The 23,011-nt window shown below is 63.1% G+C and overlaps 1 protein-coding gene across 1 annotated transcript in view; it reads left to right on the top strand.

Annotated features, from left to right (window-relative positions):
- Positions 1-22,039, top strand: part of WNT7B (Wnt family member 7B) — a 44,976-nt gene extending 22,937 nt beyond the window's left edge. The window contains exons 3-4 of the mRNA XM_067008339.1: positions 15,726-15,997; positions 21,535-22,039. Coding sequence (XP_066864440.1) covers positions 15,726-15,997; positions 21,535-22,014 — 752 coding nt within the window. The 3' untranslated portion in view covers positions 22,015-22,039. The remainder of the gene's footprint in view (positions 1-15,725; positions 15,998-21,534) is intronic.
- The last annotated feature ends 972 nt before the right edge of the window (positions 22,040-23,011 follow it).

Here is a 23,011-nt window from a genome sequence, read left to right as displayed (position 1 = left end):
CTGGAGGGAGGGCAGGGTTGGGGGGTCGTGCAGGGCGAGTTGGGACCGGGGAGAGGGGTGGCCTCCCATTCCGTGGGCCGTGGCACATCCAGATTTCTGCGGGCCGAGCCCCGCTGCGCTTTGCACAGTCCCTGGGCCGCATGCCCCGCTCCCTGTCCTCGCAACCCCGGGGGAGGCACCCGTGTGCCCATTTTACAGGGAAGGAGACTGAGGAGTGAAAGGGAGAAGTGGCACGTGCGGAGCCTGACCTGATTTGGAGCCACTGCGTGACCTTGGGCCTGGCCCTCGGGGCTTCGGGGCCTCAGTTTCCTCGTTTGTAACCTGAGCTCTGAGCGAGCAGGCCCTTTTCTGGGTCCCCAGCACCTCTCCCAGTGCCTGTGTGCAGTAGCTACTTAATAAACAGCTCTTGAACGAGTGAGGGTGGGGGTGGTGAGACGACCCGCCCCAACCCCAGGCCATCGTGAGGGACAGAGGGCAGAGAGTGATGAGGGGACACAGTGCCGGGCACGCAGGGCTGCCCTGTTATCCCAGACCCCAACCTGCGGGCACAGGAGAACCTCCAGACGTGTGATTACAACAGGTCCTTCTGTTCCCAGAGGGCCAAGGAGCCTAGGCCTTTCCAGCGGAGTCACAGCTGGCGGGACTGAGGCCAGAGCTGAGCTCTGCAGGGCTTGGGACGCCTGCGTGGAGCTGGGGGAGGCACAGGGGCAAGCCCCCAGGGGCTCCCTTGCGGTGAGCAGCCTGTGGGTGGCACCTGGCACGGAGGGTGGCACCGCCCCCTCCCGAGGGCCCCGCCACCCAGGCGCGGCTTCCTCCCTCCAGGTGCCAGAGGAGAGGGTGGGACTGCCTGCCCCGTCCCCCGCAGTTGGGAGGGCATGGGCACCGGTGCCCACTTCATGCCAGGTGCCCACCTGCCTGCCTGGCACTCCCCGCCCCCTTCCCCCGCCCCCCCCAGGACCCTGGGCTCCGAGGCAGCTGTGACCATCCCCACTGCACAGCTGAGGACACTGAGGCCAGGGGAGTTGTGCTGTGGCCACACGGGCCAGCTGGCTTCAGATCCCCTTTCTGGTATAGCCACCCCCCCCCCGCCTCCCTGTGCAAAGGGGGATGGGCAGGGGCACGGTCCTGCGGCCTGAGGACAGGTGGGGACTTGCCCTTCATTTAGGACCTCAAGACACAGGTGGTGAGGGAGACCTGGCCACTCGGATCCTCTCCTCAGTGTCAGGCCCCAGGCGGGGAGTTCGCCAACAGTACGAGTAGTAAATGCCGGGCTCCTAGGCACCCTCCGAAGCCCAGAGGAGTGGCGTTGGCCCCCCTGCCAGCGACCGGCCCCCGCCTAGGGAACCCACATCACTTTCCCTGAGAGCAGCCCCTGGTGCTGTAAGGATCTCGGCTCGCAGCTGTTCCTTCTTGGAGTCTGGCCCTCTGCCCACAGAGAGGGGTGCCTACAGCCAAGGACGGGCTGGTGCAGAGGGTATAAAGTCCCCTTGTGCAGGTGGGGCTGCTCTGTGACATTCTTCACGCCCTGAGCTCCCCTCGGGATCAGGCATCTCAGGCTCTGCTTCGAGGGAGCCCACCTAGGACACCCCCCCCCCCCACCTTTCACAAGCATTTCAGAGGCAGAGCTTTTGGCAGAGATGTCCACACCACTGTCCCCGTCCCTCATTTACTCACTCCAGTCCCCCCTGTCCCGGCCATTAGTGACCTTGGTGTGGCCGACGGACCCTCTTCCTTGGCTGGACCCCGGCTCACCTGGGCTTCCTCTAGCCTCTGCTGGCGCCTTCCCAGCCCCACCCCAATCAGCTCTCCCCCGGCGTCAAGACCAGCACGGCGGCCCCCTGTGGACCACTCGGTGCGGCTGACCCCTGGGAGCCTCTGGTCCACACGCTCAGCATCCTTTGCTGCTGAAATCTCCATCCTCAGCCTCCCCTGCTGGCCTGACCACCCGGTCGTCCAGCAGAAACCTGGGGTCGTCCCCTCTGTCCGTGCCCCCGCTCTGCCCCGTGGCCACTGCGGGCCTGCCTCTCTGGCCCTCCTCTGCCTCCTTCCCCGCCCCGCCCATGCCATGTCACTCCCTCCCTCCAAAGCCCACGCTAGCTCCCTATTGCCCAGGATAAAGTTAGCTTCCCAGCTTGGAGTCTGAGTAGCCCCTGCCTCCCTCCATCCCTTCTCGAAACTAGAGCTTTAGCCGTCGCTGACTTCCTTCTCTTCCCCGAGCCTGCTGGGCCCCTTCCCTCCTCTGGGACTTTGCCCCTGCAGCTTCTCACCCCCGGAGGCCCGTCCCCTCTGCCTGCTTATTCACATCTGATTTCCCCGCTGGCCCGGCAACGCCTTTTTTCACCCCTCCTGGCTCTTCCTCACCCACAGCGGGGCTGAAGCCGCACCCTGGTGCTTCGTCCTCCCGGGTCTGTCAGCCCCCCGGACCCGCTCAGCACCTGCCTGAGGCTCGCTCTGGTCTCTGCCCCCGGTGGGTGGGCTTCCTAACACCCAGACTGTCTCCCGACCAGCCGGAAGCCCTCCCTGGCCCCTCGCCGCCCTCCGAGGAAGGCCCAGCTCTCAGCCCGGAGGGCCCTGGCTGCAGGCTGAGCTGGGCTGAGCCCCGCGGGCAGCAGGAGGCCCTCTGCGTGCTGTCATGGTGGTCTGAGCAGGCCCCTTGCTCCGCCCAGGCCTCAGCTCCTGGGACTCACAAGCAGGAAGTGGGGCTGAGCGGTGAGGCCAGCCCGTGTAGGAGGCATGCAGGTGCCCCGGGCACGGGATCGGAGCCGGGCCATGGGCTGGCAGGCAGCCACTCGAGCGGTGCCAATTAATGATTGGCCCTGAGAGGGGGGATGGCCTGGGTGGGTGGGACAGGCCCCCTTCAGGCCCTGCCTGTGACCTTGGGCCACACCTGAATCTTGAGAGCTGAAGGCAAACCCTTTAAAGGCGCAAATCAGTCCTGTGCAAAGTTCCAACTCCTTGCTGTTGCTTGTATGCTTCCAGGGATGGGGAGCTTACTACTCCACATAAGATAGACCTTTCTTGTGATGACCCTGTGCTGGCTTTGCCCTGGGGCCCTCTGGGTGCCGGTTGCTGTGCTTCCTCTGGGGAGTTGAGGCCCGCCCTAATCCTCCCTCCACCCGACGCGGTCTCCCCTCACGCCTGGCGGCCTCCACCCTCTGGCCACCCGAGCCCACCCAAGCCTATTTCCTCCCCTACAGAGCGAGGCTGGGCCACCCTGGCCCCTCCTACCCGTGTCTCGCGTTACCTGGAAATGAGCTTGTGGGGGTGGGGGGTGCGTGACTGAGTCCCCGACTTGGCTGTCTTCTCCCATGGGGTGCGGGAGGAGGACGGGAAAAACATGAGAGTCACGGGTGAGCCTCGTGTTCCAGGGACACCCGTTAGGAGCTCAGGGCCCCCAGGGATCCCGAGCAAGGCAGGGCCTTTCTAACAGGCGCCATAACGGAGTGAGGACCGCCGTCGAGGGCTTCCTTGACGGGGTGACGTGTCCGTTGAGACCCGAGGGAGGATCAGAGTGACCCAGACCAGCCGGAAGGTGGGAGCAGGTGGAGGGAACAGCACATGCCAAAGCCCAGAGGCCAGAGAGCGGGTGGTACTTTCCGGGAGCCGTGGGAGCGTCCGGAGCAAAAACGGGAAGGTGGGGAGACCGGAGGCGGCAGGAGGGGTCGCGGCTGGAGGGCTGTGGGCTGAGGTGGGAGCGCCGTGGGGGCCCGGAAGGCACGGATGGGTCTGAGCAGAGAGGGGCTTCTGCCGCCCACTGCCCCGTCTCTGCCCGAGCCCAGCCCCTTGGGACCCGCTGGCACGGGGCGTGGGGGCTGCAGCTGCGCGCACTCGGGGCCCCGCCCGCCCCGAGCCGCCATGGAACACTGAGTCCCGCCCATCACGTGCTGCTCGGACATGACCGGGCATAGGGGCCACCCCTAATCCTGCCTCACGTGGCGCCCGTTTGCTTTGTGGGTGAGATTTGCGCTGGGAGCAAGCCCCGAGCCTCCTGGCTGCCTGCAGCAGGGGCTCGGCCAAGGCCACCAGTTTCTGGACAATCTGAGGGAACAGAGCGACGTACCTGTGAGTGTCTGAAGGGCGGGGGTCCGGGGGCTTCCCAGTCGGCCACCGGCCGGGGCCTTGGAGGAGAAAGGGCAGCTCCCAGGCCCTGTGCGCCTACCGCACGCCCGGCCCCCTGCCCGGGGCTCGCAGGCCAGGCTCAGGGAGGTCCGACGTGAGTCCCCAGGAGGGACGAAGGCTGCACCGTCCACTCTGGGGGCACAGGCCACCGCGGGCGGGACAGCACTGCAATGTGGTGCGTGCGGACTGCGGCGTGGCCTTGAGTGTCAGACACGTGACAGATTTCAAAGACTTGGGGAGGAAAGAAGCAAGTAAGATAGCTCTTTAAGGATCTTTTTCCATTAAGATGTAGAAATGGTAATATTCGGATATATTGGCTAAATAAAATATGTTACCAAACTTAAGTTCACCTAATCATCTTCACTTTCCTGTATGTGGCAACCAGAGAAGTTAAAATGACCTGCGTGGCCTGTGTGAGACTTCTGTTGGTGGCACTGCCCTCAGAGGGGTCAGGAGTTGCCTGGAGTCACCTGGTCAGGGGCAGAGCAGACATTTGAACCCAGGTCCGACTGTCTTCTCCCAGGACGCCGTCCTCCAGCTCGGCTGAGGGCAGAGGGTCACTGACCATCTGCTTCCGGGGCAGTGCAGGGGCGTGAGGGTGGCTCCCTTTGGCAGCCCCTCTAGCTGCTCGGCACTGGTGCCTTCTGTCTGTCAGGCCAGGGGCAGGGCGCTGGCAGTGGAGTGAAGGCCACCCAGCCCTGCCCTCGGAGCCTTGCACCCAGGATGCCCTGGGTGAGCCGACGGGGCTGGACTGGGAGGCCTGCCCGGGCTCCGGCCTTGCACCGGGCACGTCCTCTCGGCCCACAGGCCCCACAGCTCTGAGGGACACACAGCTTCGTCCTGTTGGTCCTGGTCACTCCCTACCCCCAGCCCCATCCCGGGGGCCCAGCCTGAGGCAGCAGAACAGACGTTGTCCAGGCTCGAGGCGCGGGGTCCAGGCGGCCAGGACACTAGGAAGAATTGGGGCCTCGAATGTCAGAATCAGAAAGACTTTCCTGGAGGCAGGGCTCCCCAAGCCCACTCCTGGTTCAGGGTGTGAGGAGCCTTGGTCGCTCCAGGGGGCCCTGGCTCTGGCCCCCTGCACCGGAAGCAGGGGTTCCTGAGACGACCAGGCTCTGGACCTGCAGCTGGGGGCTGAGGCTGGGCGGTGGTTGGTCCCTCCACATGACTCCTCTCGGTCCGCCTGGAACTCATCCAGGATGGGGATTTTCCACCGTCCCTGGCAGGGCCCGGACAGACAGGACAGGCTGTGGGGGGCGGATGGGGTCTGGGAGGGGAGAGGGCGCTGCCGCGGTCCCACCTTGTGACCCTGGGCACGGCCTCCCATTCTCCAGGCCCCCCCCCCGTCTACCCACCCACACCAGGGCTGAGGCTGGGGCCCCGATGCCACCAGGACTTGGGGGGCGCCCCTCCTCAGAATAGGGGCAGGAAGGCCCTCTGCTTCCTTGGCACGCACATCTGCCCAGGGCTCCACGGACAAGGGCCGCCGGGCTCCAGGACGCCAGGCTCTGGTCCACCGAGCAAGACACAGATCCCAGGTGGGCGGGCCTCCACCCCCAGCCTCCAAGGGCAAGGCCTGGCCCAGACCTCAGTCCGTCTCCACCTGTGGGAGCCTCTGTGGGAGCACCATTCGTCCCAAGGCCGCTGCGGCCGGGCCCCTCGCACAAACATCACTCGCTCCTGGGTCCCCTGTCTGCACAGCACAGATGCGGAGACTGAGGCCCACGGAAGCCTGTCTTGGCCAAGGTCACGCGCCGGTGAGAACTAGAGATCTGCACCCACGGTTCAACCCTGTGCCCCGGCGGGGGTCCGGGTACCGGCTGGTGGGGACAGGGGGCAGCTGCAGGGGGGCGGGGAAGGGGCTCTGGATCCGTCACGCCCCCCCCCCCACAGGCAGCGGCTGATTCTGCTGCAGACCCGACCGAGGAGGGGGGGGTCTGAGGCAGGCTGCCCGGGGCTGACCTCCCTAAGTAGAGAGGCCGCGGAAGAGGCCTTGCCGGCCTCCCCAGAGCCACGGGGCAGGGGTGGAAGCTCCTGGAAGGCCAGCGCAGCTGGGGACGCAGACCCCCCGGGCCCTGGCTGCCCCTCGCCGCGTGGCCCTGGGCCAGGCCCCCCGGGCCCGGCCGGAGCACGACCCCCCGGGAGGGCCCCGCTGGGTCAGAACAAAGGCCGCGGGCGCGGGCGTGCCGGCGTGTTCGGACCTGGCACGACTGTTTCCAGTGCTGTGTTTATGACAATGGCAGGGAAGGAGGAGCTCAGCGTGGAGACACTGACTCAGCCGGGGACGAGCCGAGCCGGGGCGGCGGCTGGGACGGGGCCGGAGGGAGCCGGGGGGACAGAGGACGCAGGCAGAGAGGCCGAAACTGAGAGGGAAGGACAGACGGAAACCTGCAGCGAGAGGGCCACAGGGAGGGCCACACACACACACACACACACACACACACAGGCACGCGCACGTGCACACATGTGGCGCCGGCGCAGGCCTTCGCCCAGGCCTAGGGTCCAGGCCGCTCTGAGATGGGTGATAAAAGCAGCTCCCGCGCCCTGAGCACTTCTTCACCCACGCGGCGCTGGACCCCGCGAGGTGGCTGACGTTATCACCTCCCTTTGGCAGGTACGGAAACAGGCAACGGGGCTGCAAGGCAGCCTCTCCAGCAGGCACTCAGCAGAGCGTGGACCGCACCCCGGTGGTGGGCCAGGCCAGGCCCCCACACCGCCAGAATCCTAGGCCAGGATGGCGGGGGGCCTGGTGGGGCGGGGCCTCTGGGCTTCTGACCCTTCAAGTGCACAAATGGGGATTTGGGGCCCGGTGGGCCTCGAGGCAGCTCTGGGCTCCCCTGCCTCCCCGCTCCCCCGGCCTCTCCACCTCGCCCCGTGTGTGCTGGGATGCAGCTCGGGCGGTCAAGGCTGGGACACGGGCACTGCACTGCCCCACTGGGGGACCCCAGGAGCTGCTGGTGTGGCCTAGGGTGTCTCCTGGCCTCCCTGGCCTCCATCTCTCCACCTGTAAGCTGTGGGCAGGTGGAGGTATTCTCCCACCCCTTCTAAGCTCCTGGGAGCCTGAGGGCTGAATGGGGTGGTGGTGGTGGGGGAATCAGAGGAGCGGGGGAGCTCACCAGCTGGCAGCGTCCCACGGGCCGGGCCAAGGACTCGGGAGGCCCACCCTGTCCCATGTCCAATGTCGGTCACAGCAGCACCCTCTAGGGGCTTTTCATGTTTGTAGAATAAAATCTAATGTCGTCCCCATGGGCTCCCAAAGTCACCATGGAGTGGCTGTCTCTCCTGCATCAAACCACACACGCATGGCTCATTCCCTCCCCGTGACCTAGCATTGCGGTTCCCTCTGCCTGGACACTGTTCCCTGCACCTTTGCACGGCTCATTCCTCTTGTCATTTAGGACTCGCCTTCGGCACCTTGAGAGGGGCCTGCACTGGTCATCCTCCACCCAAGTCCCTCCCTACCGCCACCCGTCCTGCTGTCCCCTCCGTGGTTCTGACCGAGGCCCTCTGCCTGCACTCCTGTGAACCCCCTCCCGAGTCCACCAGTCCCCTGGGCTCTGATGTGTTAGTCTTGTCCTGCTGTGTGCTTGGCCGTGGGCTTGGGGATGGGTAGGGGCTGAGGGTCTCATCCCTAGGGCCCTTGGGCTGGCCAGGAGGGCAGGCCATGCTTGGTGCTGGGGTGGTAGCAGAGGAGGGAGGGAGGGAAGGGTGAGAGATGGAGTAGGGTGCCCGGGCGTGACACGTGCAAGCCTGGGTCTCAGGCCCGGTCAGTGAGGGGGGAGACAGACTGTATGGTTTCCCTGTTCTCGTGGGTGCCGGGGGAGCGGTCTGAGCACGGACTCTGGGGTCCTGGGTCCGATCCCAGCTCTGTGGTCAGCCTGCAGTGAGACCTTGGGCCAGTCACCCGCCTCCTTTGAGCCAAGCGTCCTCACTGTGAGGTGGGGCCCCTGTGAGGGTTTAAGTCGAGTAGGACAGGTTGTATGCAATATTCCCTAAAACCATCAGATGCTGTATGTTTTTATAACAGCTTTATTGAGCTATAAATCATATACAGTACAATTCAAGCATTTTGTTTTGTTTTGTTTTGTTTTGTTTTGTTGTTTTGCAATTCAAGCATTTAAAGTGTACTATTCACTGGTTTTAGTCATAGGTTGTGCAACCATCAGCACATAGTCAATTTTAGAACATTTTCATCACTCCAGAAAGAAGCCCTTAGCGATCATCCTCCAATCCCCCTCGCCCTTGGCGACACTCATCTGCTTTCTATCTCTGTGGATTTACCTGTTCTGGACGTTTCATGTCGGCGGAATCACACACCATGTGGCTTTTGTGTCTGGCTTCTCTCACTGTGCATCGTGTTTTCAAGGTTCATCCATGTCGTAGCCTGTGTCAGTACTTCGTTCCTTTATATGGCTGAATAGTGTTTCGTTGTGTGGAGAGACCACGATTTCTTTACCCCTTCCTCCGCTGATGGACATTTGGGTTGTTCCCTCCTTCTGGCTGTCGTGAATCACGCCGCTATGAGTTCGCAGACAAGTTGTCGTGTGGACACGTGTTCATTTCTCTTGGGTGCGTAGCTAGGAGAGGAATTGCTGGGTTAAATATTAATAGTAACTCTGTATTTAACATTTTGAGGAACCTCCAAATGGTTTCCACAGCGGCTGCACCATTTTCCATTCCCGCCAGCAGTGCACGAAGGTTCTGATTTCTCCACGTCCTCGTCAGCACTTGTTAGTGTCTCTCTTTTTATTTTAACCATCTAGTGGGTGTGAAGTGCTGTCTCATTGTGGCTTTGATCTGCATTTCCTTGATGGCTAATGACATTGAGCATCTTTTTTTGTGCTTAACGGACAGTTTTATACCTTCTTTGGAGAAATGTCTCTTCGGACCCTTTGCCCATTTTAAACTGGGTTGTTTGCCTTTTTATGACTGAATTGTAGAAAATGCTGTGTTTTTTCAAAGAGGGGCAAGTACAGGTTGGCAGAGAGGCAGAGTTTGACAGATCTGAGCTGTGTTGGCCACGAGCACAGGAACACACACAGGAGCACACACTTGCTTACACTTATAGGAACTGCATTTGTGCAACCGTAAGTCCAGGCATATGCCCAGGGACACGGGCACGGGGACACAAGCAGAGGTACACACGCGTGGACGCCTAAACCTGTGTGCACCCACGGAGAGCCCATGTGTGGTGTGTCCCACACGTGTGGGCAAGAAGCTCAGGTCAGCGACCCTCTGTGTGCTGCGGCCAGGCCCGCCCTCCCGGGACCACGTATGGGTCCTCTGGCATGGTGACTTGGCCATCTCAGAGCAGTTATCCTTATTTTGCAAAGTGGGGACATCGAGACATAGAAAGGCCCCTTCATTGGTCCAAGGTCACCCAACTGGCCAATTTTAGGGTCTGGACTTGAACTCGAGGTCTCAGACGCTGAGCCCCTTCTCTGGGGCTTTGACCTCACCTTAGTCATTCCGGAATGTCAGGTCTGGGCTCCCCCACTTCCTGAGCCACTGTGCGACCTTGGGCGGCATGCTGCCCCTCTCTGGGCCTCCGACTCCTTGTAGAGTAGCACTGGGTGGTCCCCGAGGCCCTCCCAGCCTCTAGGTTCCGGATCCCCAGCTCCCCTTCTCAGAGGGGTCCAGGTGTCTTTCTCACCTTGCCGCCCCAGGCCTGCAGTGAATCAGCTCATTACGAGCTCAGTTAGGGCTTTCTGTGGCTTTCTAAAGATAGTGTGCCGGGCCCCTAGGGATGCTGGGAAGTGGCAGGTGGCTTTGAGGGGACACTGAGGAGGGTGTATGTGCCTGGGGCCTGGGGAGGGCGGGCACAGCCCCCAGCTCTGCCCTGGGAGGGTGAGGGGACCTCTGTTCTGCCCAGGCCCCCGCATGACCCAGGAGCCACATTTGTCCCCTCCAGTAACTGCTCACAAAGATCTGCCTGGTCCCCGGCGTCCTCTCCGGGGTCAGGGTGAGGGGACAGCTGGGTGCGCTAGGCCCTACTGACCCAGGAAGACCCTCTTTCCCTGGGAGTCAGGTCTGGCAGGCACGGAGCGGGGCAGTGGGGGGTGGTTAAGTTTGAATACCCAAGAGCAAAGCGAGAGCAGAGCTGGATGGCCCCTGAGTGGCCAGCGCCTCGGTTTACCCATGGGGCAGTGGTCTCTGAGGGCCTGGCTGTTCTGGATTCATCCAGAATAGGTGTGGAGGGGGCAGCTTGGCAGGCGGACTGGGAGGAGGCTGTGGACAGCACAGAGGCCTGGGCCTGTCCTGGGAGCCCTGCACTGTACCTGGGCTTCCCTGGCCCGCTCAGTCTTCGGTGATGCTGAGGGCGATGCCCATGTGTCCTGTTTGCTCTTAGGCCTGCTCCTGGGGCCAAAGGGCGAATGGGGACACAGGCTCAGAGAGGGTTTGTGACTTGCCTGGGGCCGCACAGCACGTGTGAGGATGCAAGTCCAAGGCTTTCTTGCCTGCTCCTCCCCGAGTCTCCCCGTACCTCCCTTTCCGCTCTCCCGAAACCTCGGGCCGGGGGCCCCGCATGGCTAAGGGAGCCCACCTTGACCTGTCAGGTGCCAGACGCAGACTGCAGGACCCTGTTGCTGGCTCTGGTGTCTGAGGGTACAGATGCACGCTGGGGTGGCTCTGGATCCCAAGAGGGGCCCGCGGGCCCCCCAAGTCCGAAGCGCACCCCCAGGACAGCTGCTGGCCCCAAACAGACCAGCCTCGCCGCCTTCACCCAACTCCTCACCCTCATCGCCAGACGGATCTGGAGCAGCCGCTGTGCTCAGGTGGCCATTACTGCTGCTGCCTGGGGCAAATCACTTCCCGCCTTGGAGGCTCAGCGTTCCCACCTGCGAGAGGGGTCCCATCAGGAGGATCGATTCCGTGCGTGGTCGTGGAGATAAAAGGAGGTGATGATGTAGTGCGTCCAGCCCCAGCCCTGCTCACGTGAAGACTCAGGGAGTAATGCTGCAGGGTGGGCGTACCTGGAAGGATCAGACACGGATCCTACCCACCACCCCTGCAGCCCGCGGGCACCTGGCAGGAGCCCAGAGGAGGGCCCTCACCCAGTGGGGCTTCCGGGAGCAGGGGGCCTCCCAGCTGCGCCCAGAGCCTGGGTGAGCTGCAGACACAGGGGCACGCGGGCAGGGTTCCCAGCAAAGAGGGGGCCAGCGTCCCCCAGGGCAGGCAGCAGGGAACCAGGCTGCTCCTATTCCAGAACAGTGGTGTGGACCAGCTGTTGGACTTGGCCAAGTGGGGCTTGATGGCGCGGTGGGTGGGACGGCTGGGGTCAGGCTTCCAGGGCTTGAGGGCATCCCTGAGGCTTGGGGAGCCATCGTTGTTCGCTGGCCAAGGCACAGGGATTCAAGGGGCTTCTTTCTAAGTCTACGTACTGGCTCCTTCTCACCCTGGAGGACGTGCAGGCGACACGCCAGGGATTCCAAGCCGGCCCCTGTGGTGATCTGGGGAGGGGCCCGTCTCCTCCCTCCATGTCAGGCACAGTGTGACCTGGGGCAGGTGACGAAGCCCTCTGAGTCTGCATCCAGGTCTGCGACATGGGGCCACGGGGCTGTCGTGAGCATTAAATAAGACGCATGTGCAGAATGTGGGCGCGTGGGAACCCCTCCATCCAGGACCCCACCCCATCCTCCTCGGTTCTCCCTAGACTACAGCTCTCTCAGTGCTCGCCTCCCCCTTGTCTCCATGGTGAGATGAGAGGGTTTGGCTCATTAAAAGCAAATAAAAAAGGAATTAGTGGGAGCAGCAGCCCGGTGAGTAACTGATGAGTAACTGGGTCTGAGCTGAGCAGGGCAGAAACCAGGCGGGAGCAGGAAGCCTGGGTGGGAGGGTTCTGTGAAATGCCCTCCAAACACACAGGCCTGGCCTGGGTGCCTGCTGGTCTGCTCGGGGGGGCTTTAGGATGGAGGACGTGGGAGTCCCCCATCTGGCTGCTGATGGGGAGGGAGAGCGTTTGGGGAAGAAGAGGGTCACGGGCAGGGCTTCCGAGGGCACGCCACACCGTGCTCGCTTAGGCAGGGCTTGGTTGTGGCACTTTTAATGCCGTTGGCCTGGCCTCTTGGTGTGATTACACAACTGGTGGAGATTTCTAACCCCTTGCTGGGCGCCTAGCTTGTGACACGCCCACTCTGAGGCTAGCTCTACCTCCCCAGAGCTCCCAGCCAGCGCTCCCCTGCCGCTAGCGCCCCGCGGCCACCGTGCACCTGGGGTCCACAGATGGTCTGGTCCAAGTGCAGCATCTCCTCTGCAAGGGGGCTGTGCACACCTCTTCTCCTGCCTCCTCCTGCCCAAGGTCACTGAGCTGCACAGGGGCCACGCTGGGGGCAGGATAGCCTCCGGGGACCTGCGCCCCAGGCCCCGAGCCCCTCCGTCTGCCTCGCTGGGCTTTGATTCCACTGCCTGGGTTCGAGTCCTGCTTCAGCCCCTGACACCTAGTCTCATAACTTCCGTGTGCCTCAGCGCCCTCCCCTGTGAGATGGGGATAAGGATGAAACCTGCCTTGCAAGATTGTCGGGACGGTTCGATGAGAACACGTGTTAAGGGTTAGAAGGGTGCCGGTGCCGTGACAGCAGGTGAGTGATGGCGTGAGGAGGAGAGAAGCGCAGCTCTGCTGACCCACGGTCTAAACAGTTCCAGGACCCCACCCCTCGTGTAGCCAGAGTGAGCTCCAAGGTCCAAATCCTACAGCGTCTTGCCCCAGCACCTGCACAGAAAGTGCCCTCTGCTTCATGGGACATCACTGGCCACCCACAAGCTGGCTCCCTGGGACCTCGGCCACCTCTTTTCTTTTTTTTTTTTTTTTTTGCCACCTCTTTTCTTATTGCTCTTGATCTCAGACTCGCACCAGCAACTGAAAGCCGTTTCGCACCTCTGCATGCACCTCTGCTGCTCTGTGTGCACCAGGAGTGCACACCTACCACCTACGCACCACACAACTATACACTCACACGCTCACATACTCAGACACCATGTACTCAGTCACACACATCACGTACACACACTCTCACGCACTCACGGGGAGTTAACTCATACTTCTTGGTAAGATTTATTTTAAGATGTCACCTCCTGCAGGAAGCCTTCCCTGACTCCACGCCCCGACCCCCCTTAGAGAGGCAGGTCAGGGCATTCTTGGAGGTTCCATGGTTCCCTGTACCCCTCCTCGCAGAGCACTGTGGTCCCCTCCTCTCCTGGAATCCCCCCCACGAGTTCACCGCTGCTCCCCCCTCCATGCACAAGCTTGTCGCAGGCCCTGCCGGGCTCGGGTGACACCAAACCAACAGCGAGGAGTTCAGTAACCCACTTCGCACCACCCTCTCCCTGTCCCTGTGTCTGTCTCGTGCTTCCGGCTGGTGGCCTGGACGGTGCAGGGACCAGGGCCCCTCGGAGATCCTCCAGGAGCCACTCACTGTGCCGAGAGAGGCTTCTTACAGAGCGGTGGCAGCAGAGCTGTCCCCACGCGGGAGGTGGGAGGTGTGGGCAGGAAGGGCCCACCCGGGAGGAGGGGGTGGGTGTCCGGCAAGGGCCTGGCAGGGCAGTGCCACCCGGTGCCCTTTGCAGACCCTGATCTTTCTGGGGAGGAAAGGATGCCCGACACCACCTTCCCATCAGCTCTTCTCAGAGGATGGAAGTTTCCAGGAAGCTATGGCCCCCTCCGAGACAGCAGAGGCCAACCAAAGCCTCCTCTGCCCTGGGCCCCTGAGATCAGAAGGTCTCACCCTGGTCCTCATCCTGAATGGGAGAAACCCTGGGAACAGGGACCCCAGATAAGTGAGCCCCCCAGGGAACAGGGACCCCACCGAGGGTGAGACCCCCAGGGTAGAGGAACTCACTGAGGATGGAGACCACCCCGGGGACAGGGACCCCACCAAGGGTGGGCCCCCCCCACCCTGGGGACAGGGACCTCCCTGAGGGTAAGCCCCCAGGGGAACAGGGACCCCATCTAGGTGAGCCCCCCTCAGCTGGTTGGTGGGTGAGGAGGTGGACCCCAGAGCACATAGCGCCCAGCACAGGGCTGGGCATACAGTTGGTGCTCAATGGATGTTTATGGAATGGGCCTAACTTGACCCTCCACCCTCTCTCAGTCTGGGGGGATGACGCCACAGCCCCCAACAACAGGGAGAGCACCAAGCACACAGAGGGGAACGCTGGCGCCCGCGGGGCACAAACACAGGGCCTGTGCAAGGATGGGGTCCTGGGTTTCCAGTGGCCACACCCCGCTATTGCTGAGGGCAGTGCGATTCCTGCCCAGCAGAGCTTGGCTTTGGTCCAGTCGACGTCACTGAGCTCGGTACCCATAGTGGCAGGTGCTGGGGACCACACAGACCCGGCCGTGGCCCGCAGGGAGCCTCTATGCTTGTGGGCAAGGTGAGAGGGGCTCAAGAGCTGGGGCCAGGATGGCGATGCACAGGCTGGGGGTTGTGGAAAATAAAGAAGGAGAGCTGGACCCGCTCAACTGAGGGGGCTTTGACCCGTGTGGAGCTGGCAAGTCCCAGTGGTAGGGCTAACCAGGTGGACAGTGTCTAGAGCAATGAGAGCGTCACACCTGCCACTGAGGGAAATCAGGCAGCCAGGGCTCCCTTCTGGCTGGTGGTCTGGGAAGGCTACCTGGAGGAGGAGGCATTGGAACTGGTCTTGGAAACTTGTTAAAATTTGGGCATGAAGGGGAAGGAAATTACACCGAAAAGACCAGGAGCCCTCCAGGAGCATGTGAGCAGCACCGGATTTGAGTTGTTCTGGCTGGCGGATGGGGAGAGGGGGCTGGGGGGTCCAGCTGGACATGGACTTCAGGTTTGAACGGCAGGCCTTCCCTTCTCAACTCAGGCAGAGGAGAGGGAGGGAAAGTGTGTGTGTGTGTGTGTGTGTGTGTGTGTGTGTATGTGTGTGTGTGTGTGTGTCGGGGGTGGGGTGGGGGGGTGCGGAGCTGCACTTTGCACCTGCCTGGAGGGTGGCTGGCGGGTGAGGGAGCTCAGGAGGACCGGCACCCGAGTGTGGCAGTTCAGAAGCCCCTGAAGCAGGCAGGGGTGTTGGGGGAGAAGGGAGATTCAGGAGGCCAGGGCCTGGTGATGGGGTGACAGTGGGTGGTTAGAGAGAGAGAGAGACAGACAGACAGACAGACGGCAACGAAGGGCCCTGGCGCCGCTCTGAGCTGGGGCGATTCTGTCTGGCTCCTGGCTGGTGGGGAGGGTGCCCCCCAAAGGGACCAGCACAAGTGGCTGGTTCATGAAGAGCAGCGCGGGAGGCTGACAGAGGCACAGACCCCAAACATCCCCTCCCAGGCCCCCCCTCCCTCTGCTGTCTCCCAGGAGGAAATTGGGCGCCTCCAGCCCAGGCTTTCGGGACAGGAAGAGAAGTGTCTTACATGCTGGTGGCAGGGCCGTGGCAGGCATCCAGTGCCCACTGTATACCGTCCTCACCACAGCCCTGAAAGGTGGGTTCTATCGGTCCCACTTTGCTGAGTGAGAAGCTCGGAGAGGCTAAGGGCTGAGCCCAGGGTCACACAGCCGGCCGGCAGCAGGACCAGGGCCCAGCACTGGGTCCCCTGAGCCCACCGGGCCGGGACCTGCGGGGCTTCACCGTCCGCACCCGTCCCCTCCCCGCAGGGAGCCGTGAGGCCGCCTTCACATACGCCATCACCGCAGCCGGCGTGGCTCACGCCGTCACCGCCGCCTGCAGCCAGGGCAACCTGAGCAACTGCGGGTGCGACCGCGAGAAGCAGGGCTACTACAACCAGGCCGAGGGCTGGAAGTGGGGCGGCTGCTCCGCCGACGTGCGCTACGGCATCGACTTCTCCCGGCGCTTCGTGGACGCCCGCGAGATCAAGAAAAACGCGAGGCGCCTCATGAACCTGCACAACAACGAGGCGGGCAGGAAGGTAGGGCGGGCACTGGGCGGGGCGGCGCGGGGAGGGGCGGGGCGAGCAGCGGGCGCGGCGGCGCGGCGGCGCGGCGGCGCGGGGCGGGCAGGCCTGGGTCTGGTGTGACACAGGCACGGTGTGGACCTCTCTGAGCTTTGGGCTCCTCTCCTAGCGGAGGGAGTTGGTGAACTGAGCCCTGAAAGTGCGGGGTGGGTAGTGCTGAGCACAAGCCGTCACTTCCATCCGTCCCAGCGGCCCGAAGAGGTGGGCCTTACTGTTCCCATGACAGAGGTTTGAAAACTGAGGCTGAGAGTGAAGTGATGTCCGCGGCCCCCAGCTGGTGGGCGGGAGGGGTGAGACAGGGATCCTGTTTGCACACAAGGTGGGAGCCGGGCCTGGCCTGGGACCCAAGGGTGAGGGGAGGCCCCTGGGCCACAGGCCATGTCCCTGCCCAGCTCCTAGAGGGGTCATGTCAATATACCGGGAAAGGCTTCCCGGAGGAGGCGGCCTCTGGCTCTAATTGCTGTGAGAGACTGGAGGAAGGGGTGTTCCCAGGAAGCAGGAACGGAAGGGCGGAAACTGAGCTGGGGGCTCTTGGGCAGCCAGCTTCATGCGTGGCGCGGGACGCAGAGTGGTGGGTGATAATAACCGCGGACATTCAAGCCTGGTCGCACTGGGGAAGAAGTCAGGGTGAGTCCGGCCCCGCCCCTGGGAGATGAGGGCCCCAGATACTGGGCTGGGAGGAGCGGCCGCCATGGCGGCAAGATGGCCCGAGATAGGGTAGCCAGCCAAGTGGAACGCCTCTGGGTCTGGCTCTCCAGCCCGGGGGGCTGCACCCAGGGCGCCAGGGCCTGAGGGGCTCTGCAGGCTAGGGACGACTTGCCTTTCCAGGCAGAGTTGAAGATGCCCTCTGCCCCAGGGCCCAGAGCTGAGCTCATTCACTCTCGCTGCCCCTTCTGTGTGCCAGGCGCTATGCTGGGTGCAGGGACAGGGAGGAGTGAGACATAGCCTTGGCCGTGGGAGCTCCCACAGCTCCAACTGCGTCCACATGAGGGGAGCAGGGGCTGCACCCAGAAACAGTGAGAGCCCAGGGACCTGAGGGAGGGGTAGCAGTAGCTTCTGAGAGGCAGTGGTGCCCACGTGAGGCCTTGAAGGACGTACCGGAGCTGAGAAGGGCAGAGGCAGAAGGAGCTGGCACTTGTGGGGTGTGGGAGTGGGGGAGGGGTGTGGGCGTGGGGGGGAGGGGTGTGGGCGTGGGGGGGAGGGGTGTGGGAGTGGGGGAGGGGTGTGGGCGTGGGGGGGAGGGATGTGGGAGTGGGGGAGGGGTGGTGACACAGGGCCTGAGAAGTAAGCAGGGACCGGCCCAGAATGGGCCTTGAACGCCAGGCCCAGGGTTTGACTTCATCCTGTGGATGCGGGGGTTGCCATGCAGCAGGTGGTTATTAAATTATTGTCAGATGAACAGATGAATGAAGAAATGAGTGGCAGCCTTTGTCTCCAAGGAGCTCACAGACAGCACGTCGGCCCCATTCTCTAGGCACAGGCAAACAGTGATCTGGGTCCGGGGGGGCAGAGGAAGGAGAGATTCACTTACACGGAGGCACCAGGAGGGCTCCCTGGAGGAGGAGGTGTGTCTGAACTCTCAACTGAACCAGCCCCCCCACCCCCCGCTTTGAGCCTCTGCAGTGGCTTAGGTCTTGAGCAGGGGCTTTCGTACACTCCTGGGAGGACGGTTTCACTGTCCCCATTTTACACATGGGGACCCGGTGGCAGCAGGGGGTGGGCGGGAGGGGGTCCTGCCAATTGACGGGTGATGAAAAGGCATCAGGGAGATGGAGGCTAGCAGGATTGGGCCCCTGGGAGAGAGGAGGCGTGACAACAAGGAGGCTGGTGCAGGGGCCTGGGCCTGTCCGGGGGGTGAGGATGGAGGCGGCTGAGCATGTTGGGGGTTTTGGAGTCGGGTGAAGCCATGAACTGAGGCGAAGGAGATCGTCAGGGGCGGGGAGAGCAGACGGGCAGTGCGAGGGCCCGTCAGGGTCAGGGCCGCCCCGGGAAAGGCCTCTGAAGTGGTCAGCAGCCGGGATTCTCCTGCCAGCGCCGTCTCCAGCTGTCTGTGAGGCCCTGGCTGGCCCGGTCCTTCTGCTGACTCAGTCTTCCCGACCGCACAGTGGGTGCAATGCACCTTGTGCCCCTCCCCCACTGCCTCTCCAACAACCTATCGACCCTGTGGGGCTGTGCGGCGTGTGTGTGGTCTGAGCCCTTGGAAGAGGCCAACGGTGGTGGCCACACAGCGTCCCCGGGGGCTGATCACGGCGGTAGAGGTGGGGTGGGGGTGGCTTTTGAGGCTTCCTAGAGAACTGAGTCCAGACCTTCACGGGTCATCCCAGTGCTGGGGCACCCTGGCCCCATTATAGAGCGGCCAGGCCCACCCCCCCCCCCCGGCCCCTCAGGGCCACGGAGTTCCGCAAGTCACGTGGAGAAGAAGCTGATGACGCCACAGCGAAGTCCCCCAAACTGCGTGGCTTAGAGCAAGAGAAGTTTATTCTCTCATAGAGGCAGAGGGCCTAAATCAAGGTGTCGGCAGGGCCGAGCCCCCACCAAGGCTCCAGGGAAAGACCCTCCCTGCCTCTTCTAGCTCTTGTGGCCGCAGGCGCTCCTTGACTTGTGGCCACATCATCCAGTCTCGGCCTCTGTCTTCACGTGGCCCCTCCTCTGTGTCTGTGTCCCCTCCTCTTCTGTCTCCTATAAGGACGTGTGTCCTTGGACTTAGGGCCCACCCTGAATCAGGATGATCTCATCTCGTGTCTTACTTACATCTGCAAAGTTCCTCTCTCCTAATAAGGTCACCTTCTGAGGTTCTGAGTGGACATGAATTTGGGGGGGACACTCCTTGTAGCCCACCCCAGACCGGCACATGGCCCGCCGCCTCCCTGGTAGGCCAGGGCTGGGCAAGCTGAGTGTGGAGACCTGCTCAACTCCGGGCTCCCTCGGGACTGCGGTCCATCAGCCCTGTGACTCCCCCTGACTTGACAGTAACCAGCACTGTCCCAGAGTGTGGGCCACCCCTTATTCTGTAAGGAATCCCGCTCAGCCCTTTTCTGGAGCTCCCCCATCCAGCCCCTCCACTACCTAGGGTGCTGGGGCAGGGGTGAGGCCCGGGGGAGGGGCCCTGCTCAGCCGCCGGCTCCTCCAGGCAGGGTGGGTCTCTCTGCACCCTCGCAGGTGGTCTCCTGGGGCAGCAGGACTGGCGCCACCGTCCCTGTCGCTCTTATCGTGAGGGCACCGGAGACTGAAACAGCACATTCTTGAATCCTGTGATCACTTCCCAGGAGAGGCTCAGGCCCATGGGACCCAGCCAAGCGAGGCTTCAGCCCCTCGCTCTGCAAACAGCTGCCCGAGCGGCTTCACCTGCTGACCGCCACGCAGGACCTGAACGTGGAGGGAAGGGGCTCGGGCAGATGGCAGAGCGAGGTGGGGGGCAGCTGCTCAGCAGCCAGGGTGGGCACACCGATGGACTTAAGCCTGGACCGCCTGGCCCGCGCAAATGCCGGCCTGCACACTCCTGCCGGGTCTCTGGCCATCACCACCGGTCTGAGGAGGCACCTCCTGGGCCAGCAGCCTGGGGTGGGGTGAACTGCTTCCCGGGCTGGGGGCTCTGAGAGGGCTGTGAATCTGGTCAGCTCCTGGCCCGGGGGCATCACGGCAGGCAGTGTGGCCAGGGCAGGGGAAGCTTCCCAGCCTCGAAGGGGCGATTAATGGAGGGAGGGGCTTTTGGGGGAAAGGGATGGTACAAGCAAAGATGAACATGGGGTGGGGTTGAAGGAGGGAAGGGAGAGGTCTGACTGGGGTGAAGGGGAGACGGGGGAGGGGCAGGGGGCAGAGAAGAGGTCCAGATAGATGTACTTTTCCGGGGTGGAGGCCCCACCCTTCACCCAGACCCCCAGGCCCCCGGACCCGACTTCTGGCCAGTGCCTTCCACCCAAACACCCCGCGGCACAGTCACCAAGCCCTGCAGTTCCAGGTCTGAATACTCCCCAAACCTGGCCCCTTCCCCTCCTCTGGATATTGGGGCCCGCCGCACCTCGGCCCTCCCGTGGTGGAGCATGACCCTTCCCTCTGCCTCCTCCTCCCTTTTCCCCAGCTTCTCCTGTCTCCACCCCGGGACACCATCCACACAGGAGCAGAGAGCCTCACCTCGCAAACTCCAGGCCACCAGCTTCCCATCACGTTCATCTGGGCCGAATCTTCCCTTCCTTGCTTGCTCTGTACCCCTCCTGGCTCACCCCTCCTCTTTGTCTGATGAGCTCCTACTCCTCCATCAACACCCAGTACAGGCACCACCTACTCCAGGAAGCCCCCTACTAGGCAGCCTTCCCCTCTCACAGCCCCTGCACTTTGCTGCTTTGTGTGTCCGTCTCCTCCTGTTTCCCACCCGGACTGTAGGCTCCGGGGTTCCTCGCCTTGGTCCGGGGCCCCGTGTGGTCAGGGCTGGGAAAGTGAGCGGGCAGTAGCCAACACCGTGGATGTTTCTCTCTTTTACTTGTTCATTCATTCATTCATTCATTCACTGAGAGTCAGGGCTGGGGTTCTGGACCAGGGGGCAGAGGGTGGCCAAGACCCTGTAGGGCTGGGCTGTCACCGTGAGGCCAGCGGGAGCCCGGACAGCTGACAAATGGCCCTTGTGCAGTCGTGGGGCGGCAGCTAATGATTCCCCATCTTTAATCAGGCCTGGCTGGCAGGGCCTTTTCGATCCGGGTAAATGAGTGCCTGGGGTCAGGGCTGGCTCTGGGAATTGGCTTTCCAGGGCCAAGGAGGGAGGCCCAAGGAAAACACGGCTGCACCCATCGCGGGCCCTCGGGGAGCGGGAGAGAAAGAACAACACTGGTCGGAGGGCGGCTTCCCGGCGGACGGCACGCCCGGGCCTCACTGATCCATGCACTCACCTCCCGCCCGCCCCCACTCTGTCCTTCAGCAAAGGTGTACAGAGCTCCGCGTGCGTGCCAGGCTTTCACTGAACAGCCACTTATTAAGCGCCGACTGCGTGCCAGGGCCTCCACCAGGCGCGAGGCTGCGTAGTGGAAGAGACAGGGGTGGGGGATCCACACTGATTGAGCACCTGCTGTTGCTGGACCTGGTACCAATGAGAGGTGCCCCCTCCAGCCTGGATGGGTGCGTGCGCCAACTTCTCCACCTCTGCCCCTCTGTGACTGGCGGGGGGTCCCACGGCCCCCTGAGCCTCAGTCTCCTCATCAGTGCATTGACCTGCAGCTCCCGCGAGAATTTAGTGAAACACGTTTGATAAGTGTGCGCCACGCTCTGCCGAGTTCTGAATATCCTCACTGGACCCTCCCAAGGCCCTGTGCGGTAGGGACCTATGGTCAGTAGCCCCATTTAATGGATGAGGAGACGGAGGCTCTGGGAGGAGGAAACACTGAACCGTGTGGTCACACGGCGGGAGGTGGGGAGCCGGGTCCGGGTCTGGAGGAGGCCGGGGCGGGAGGGAGCGGGGAGGCCCCGACCCTGCACCCACACTGAGCCTGCCCCGCGGCCCGCAGGTCCTGGAGGAGCGCATGAAGCTGGAGTGCAAGTGCCACGGCGTGTCGGGCTCGTGCACCACCAAGACGTGCTGGACCACGCTGCCCAAGTTCCGCGAGGTGGGCCACCTGCTCAAGGAGAAGTACAACGTGGCCGTGCAGGTGGAGGTGGTGCGGGCCAGCCGCCTGCGGCAGCCCACCTTCCTGCGCATCAAGCAGCTGCGCAGCTACCAGAAGCCCATGGAGACGGACCTGGTGTACATCGAGAAGTCGCCCAACTACTGCGAGGAGGACGCGGCGACGGGCAGCGTGGGTACCCAGGGCCGCCTGTGCAACCGCACCTCGCCCGGCGCCGACGGCTGCGACACCATGTGCTGCGGCCGCGGCTACAACACCCACCAGTACACCAAGGTCTGGCAGTGCAACTGCAAATTCCACTGGTGCTGCTTCGTCAAGTGCAACACGTGCAGCGAGCGCACCGAGGTCTTCACCTGCAAGTGAGCGGCTCCTCCCCGCCCCGCGGCCCCGCCCCCCCGCCCCGCGGCCCCGCCCCGCGGCGTTTCGCACTTCTGCTCCCGGGCCCGCGGGCAGAGGTGGGTGGGTGGGTGCAGAAGGTGGGAGCTCCGCGGGCGGGCGCGGCGGAGCTCCCCGGGGGCCCGTCACCCTCTCCCTGCCCCCCAGGGGCTCCCCCCTGCCATTCCTGTCCCCTCCCGTGGCAGAACAGTGCCCATCACCTGGCCCAGAAGGCGAGGCCAATGGCACGCGTGTCCCCGAGGGGCCCAGTGAATTTCTTTTCTTTTCTCCGGGAGAGTGAACCCCAAGGACACCCACATACCCCGGAAAGCAAAGCGACAAGACTCTGAGTGTCCTCCCCCAGCCTGGTGGTATGGACGCGGAAAGACTGTCCCAGGCCGCCTCAGTCACTGGGCTCCAGGGCGGTTCGGGCAAATGCTGACAAAAATTATTTATGTTTTCTTAGTATCAGAAGAGGATTTTAGCACTAAGGCATAGCCGGCCCTAACTCCATACTCTGTGTTAGCTCATCCCCTTGCTGCCCTCTGCTTCCTCTTCTGGCCCCTGGGTACCCTCCGGAGCGTCCCTGTGTGTGGCCCTGTCCCTGGGGAGGTGGCGGTGCGTGTGGTCCCCATGTGAGCTGGGCAGGGGCTTGGTGGCTGACGTGGCCAAGACGGCCTCTGAGGAGAGCCACGGACAGGGACCTCTGGCCCTTTCTTTCCTTCTTTTGAAAATCAGCTCTAGCAAATCGAAGCGTCACCCATGTCAGGTTCCAGGAGTGCTGCATCCCCTCCCTAATGCTGTTGCCCTCCCAGCCCCCCACCAGCCTGACACCCCCTAGTTTACAGAGCCCCCTCCCACCCTGGAACCAGCCGGAGCCCCAGGACAGCGCCGTGCCGGGGCAAGCTGGTGGGAAGGGGGGTAGTTCAGGGGTGTTTGCCTTATTTGACAGATGGGGACACTGCGGCCCAGAATGGCTCAAGCA

The sequence above is a fragment of the Kogia breviceps genome, chromosome 12 (genome assembly GCF_026419965.1).
Source record: "Kogia breviceps isolate mKogBre1 chromosome 12, mKogBre1 haplotype 1, whole genome shotgun sequence".
Classification (NCBI taxonomy): Eukaryota; Metazoa; Chordata; class Mammalia; order Artiodactyla; family Physeteridae; genus Kogia; species Kogia breviceps.
This window is presented reverse-complemented; position numbering and strand designations above follow the sequence as displayed.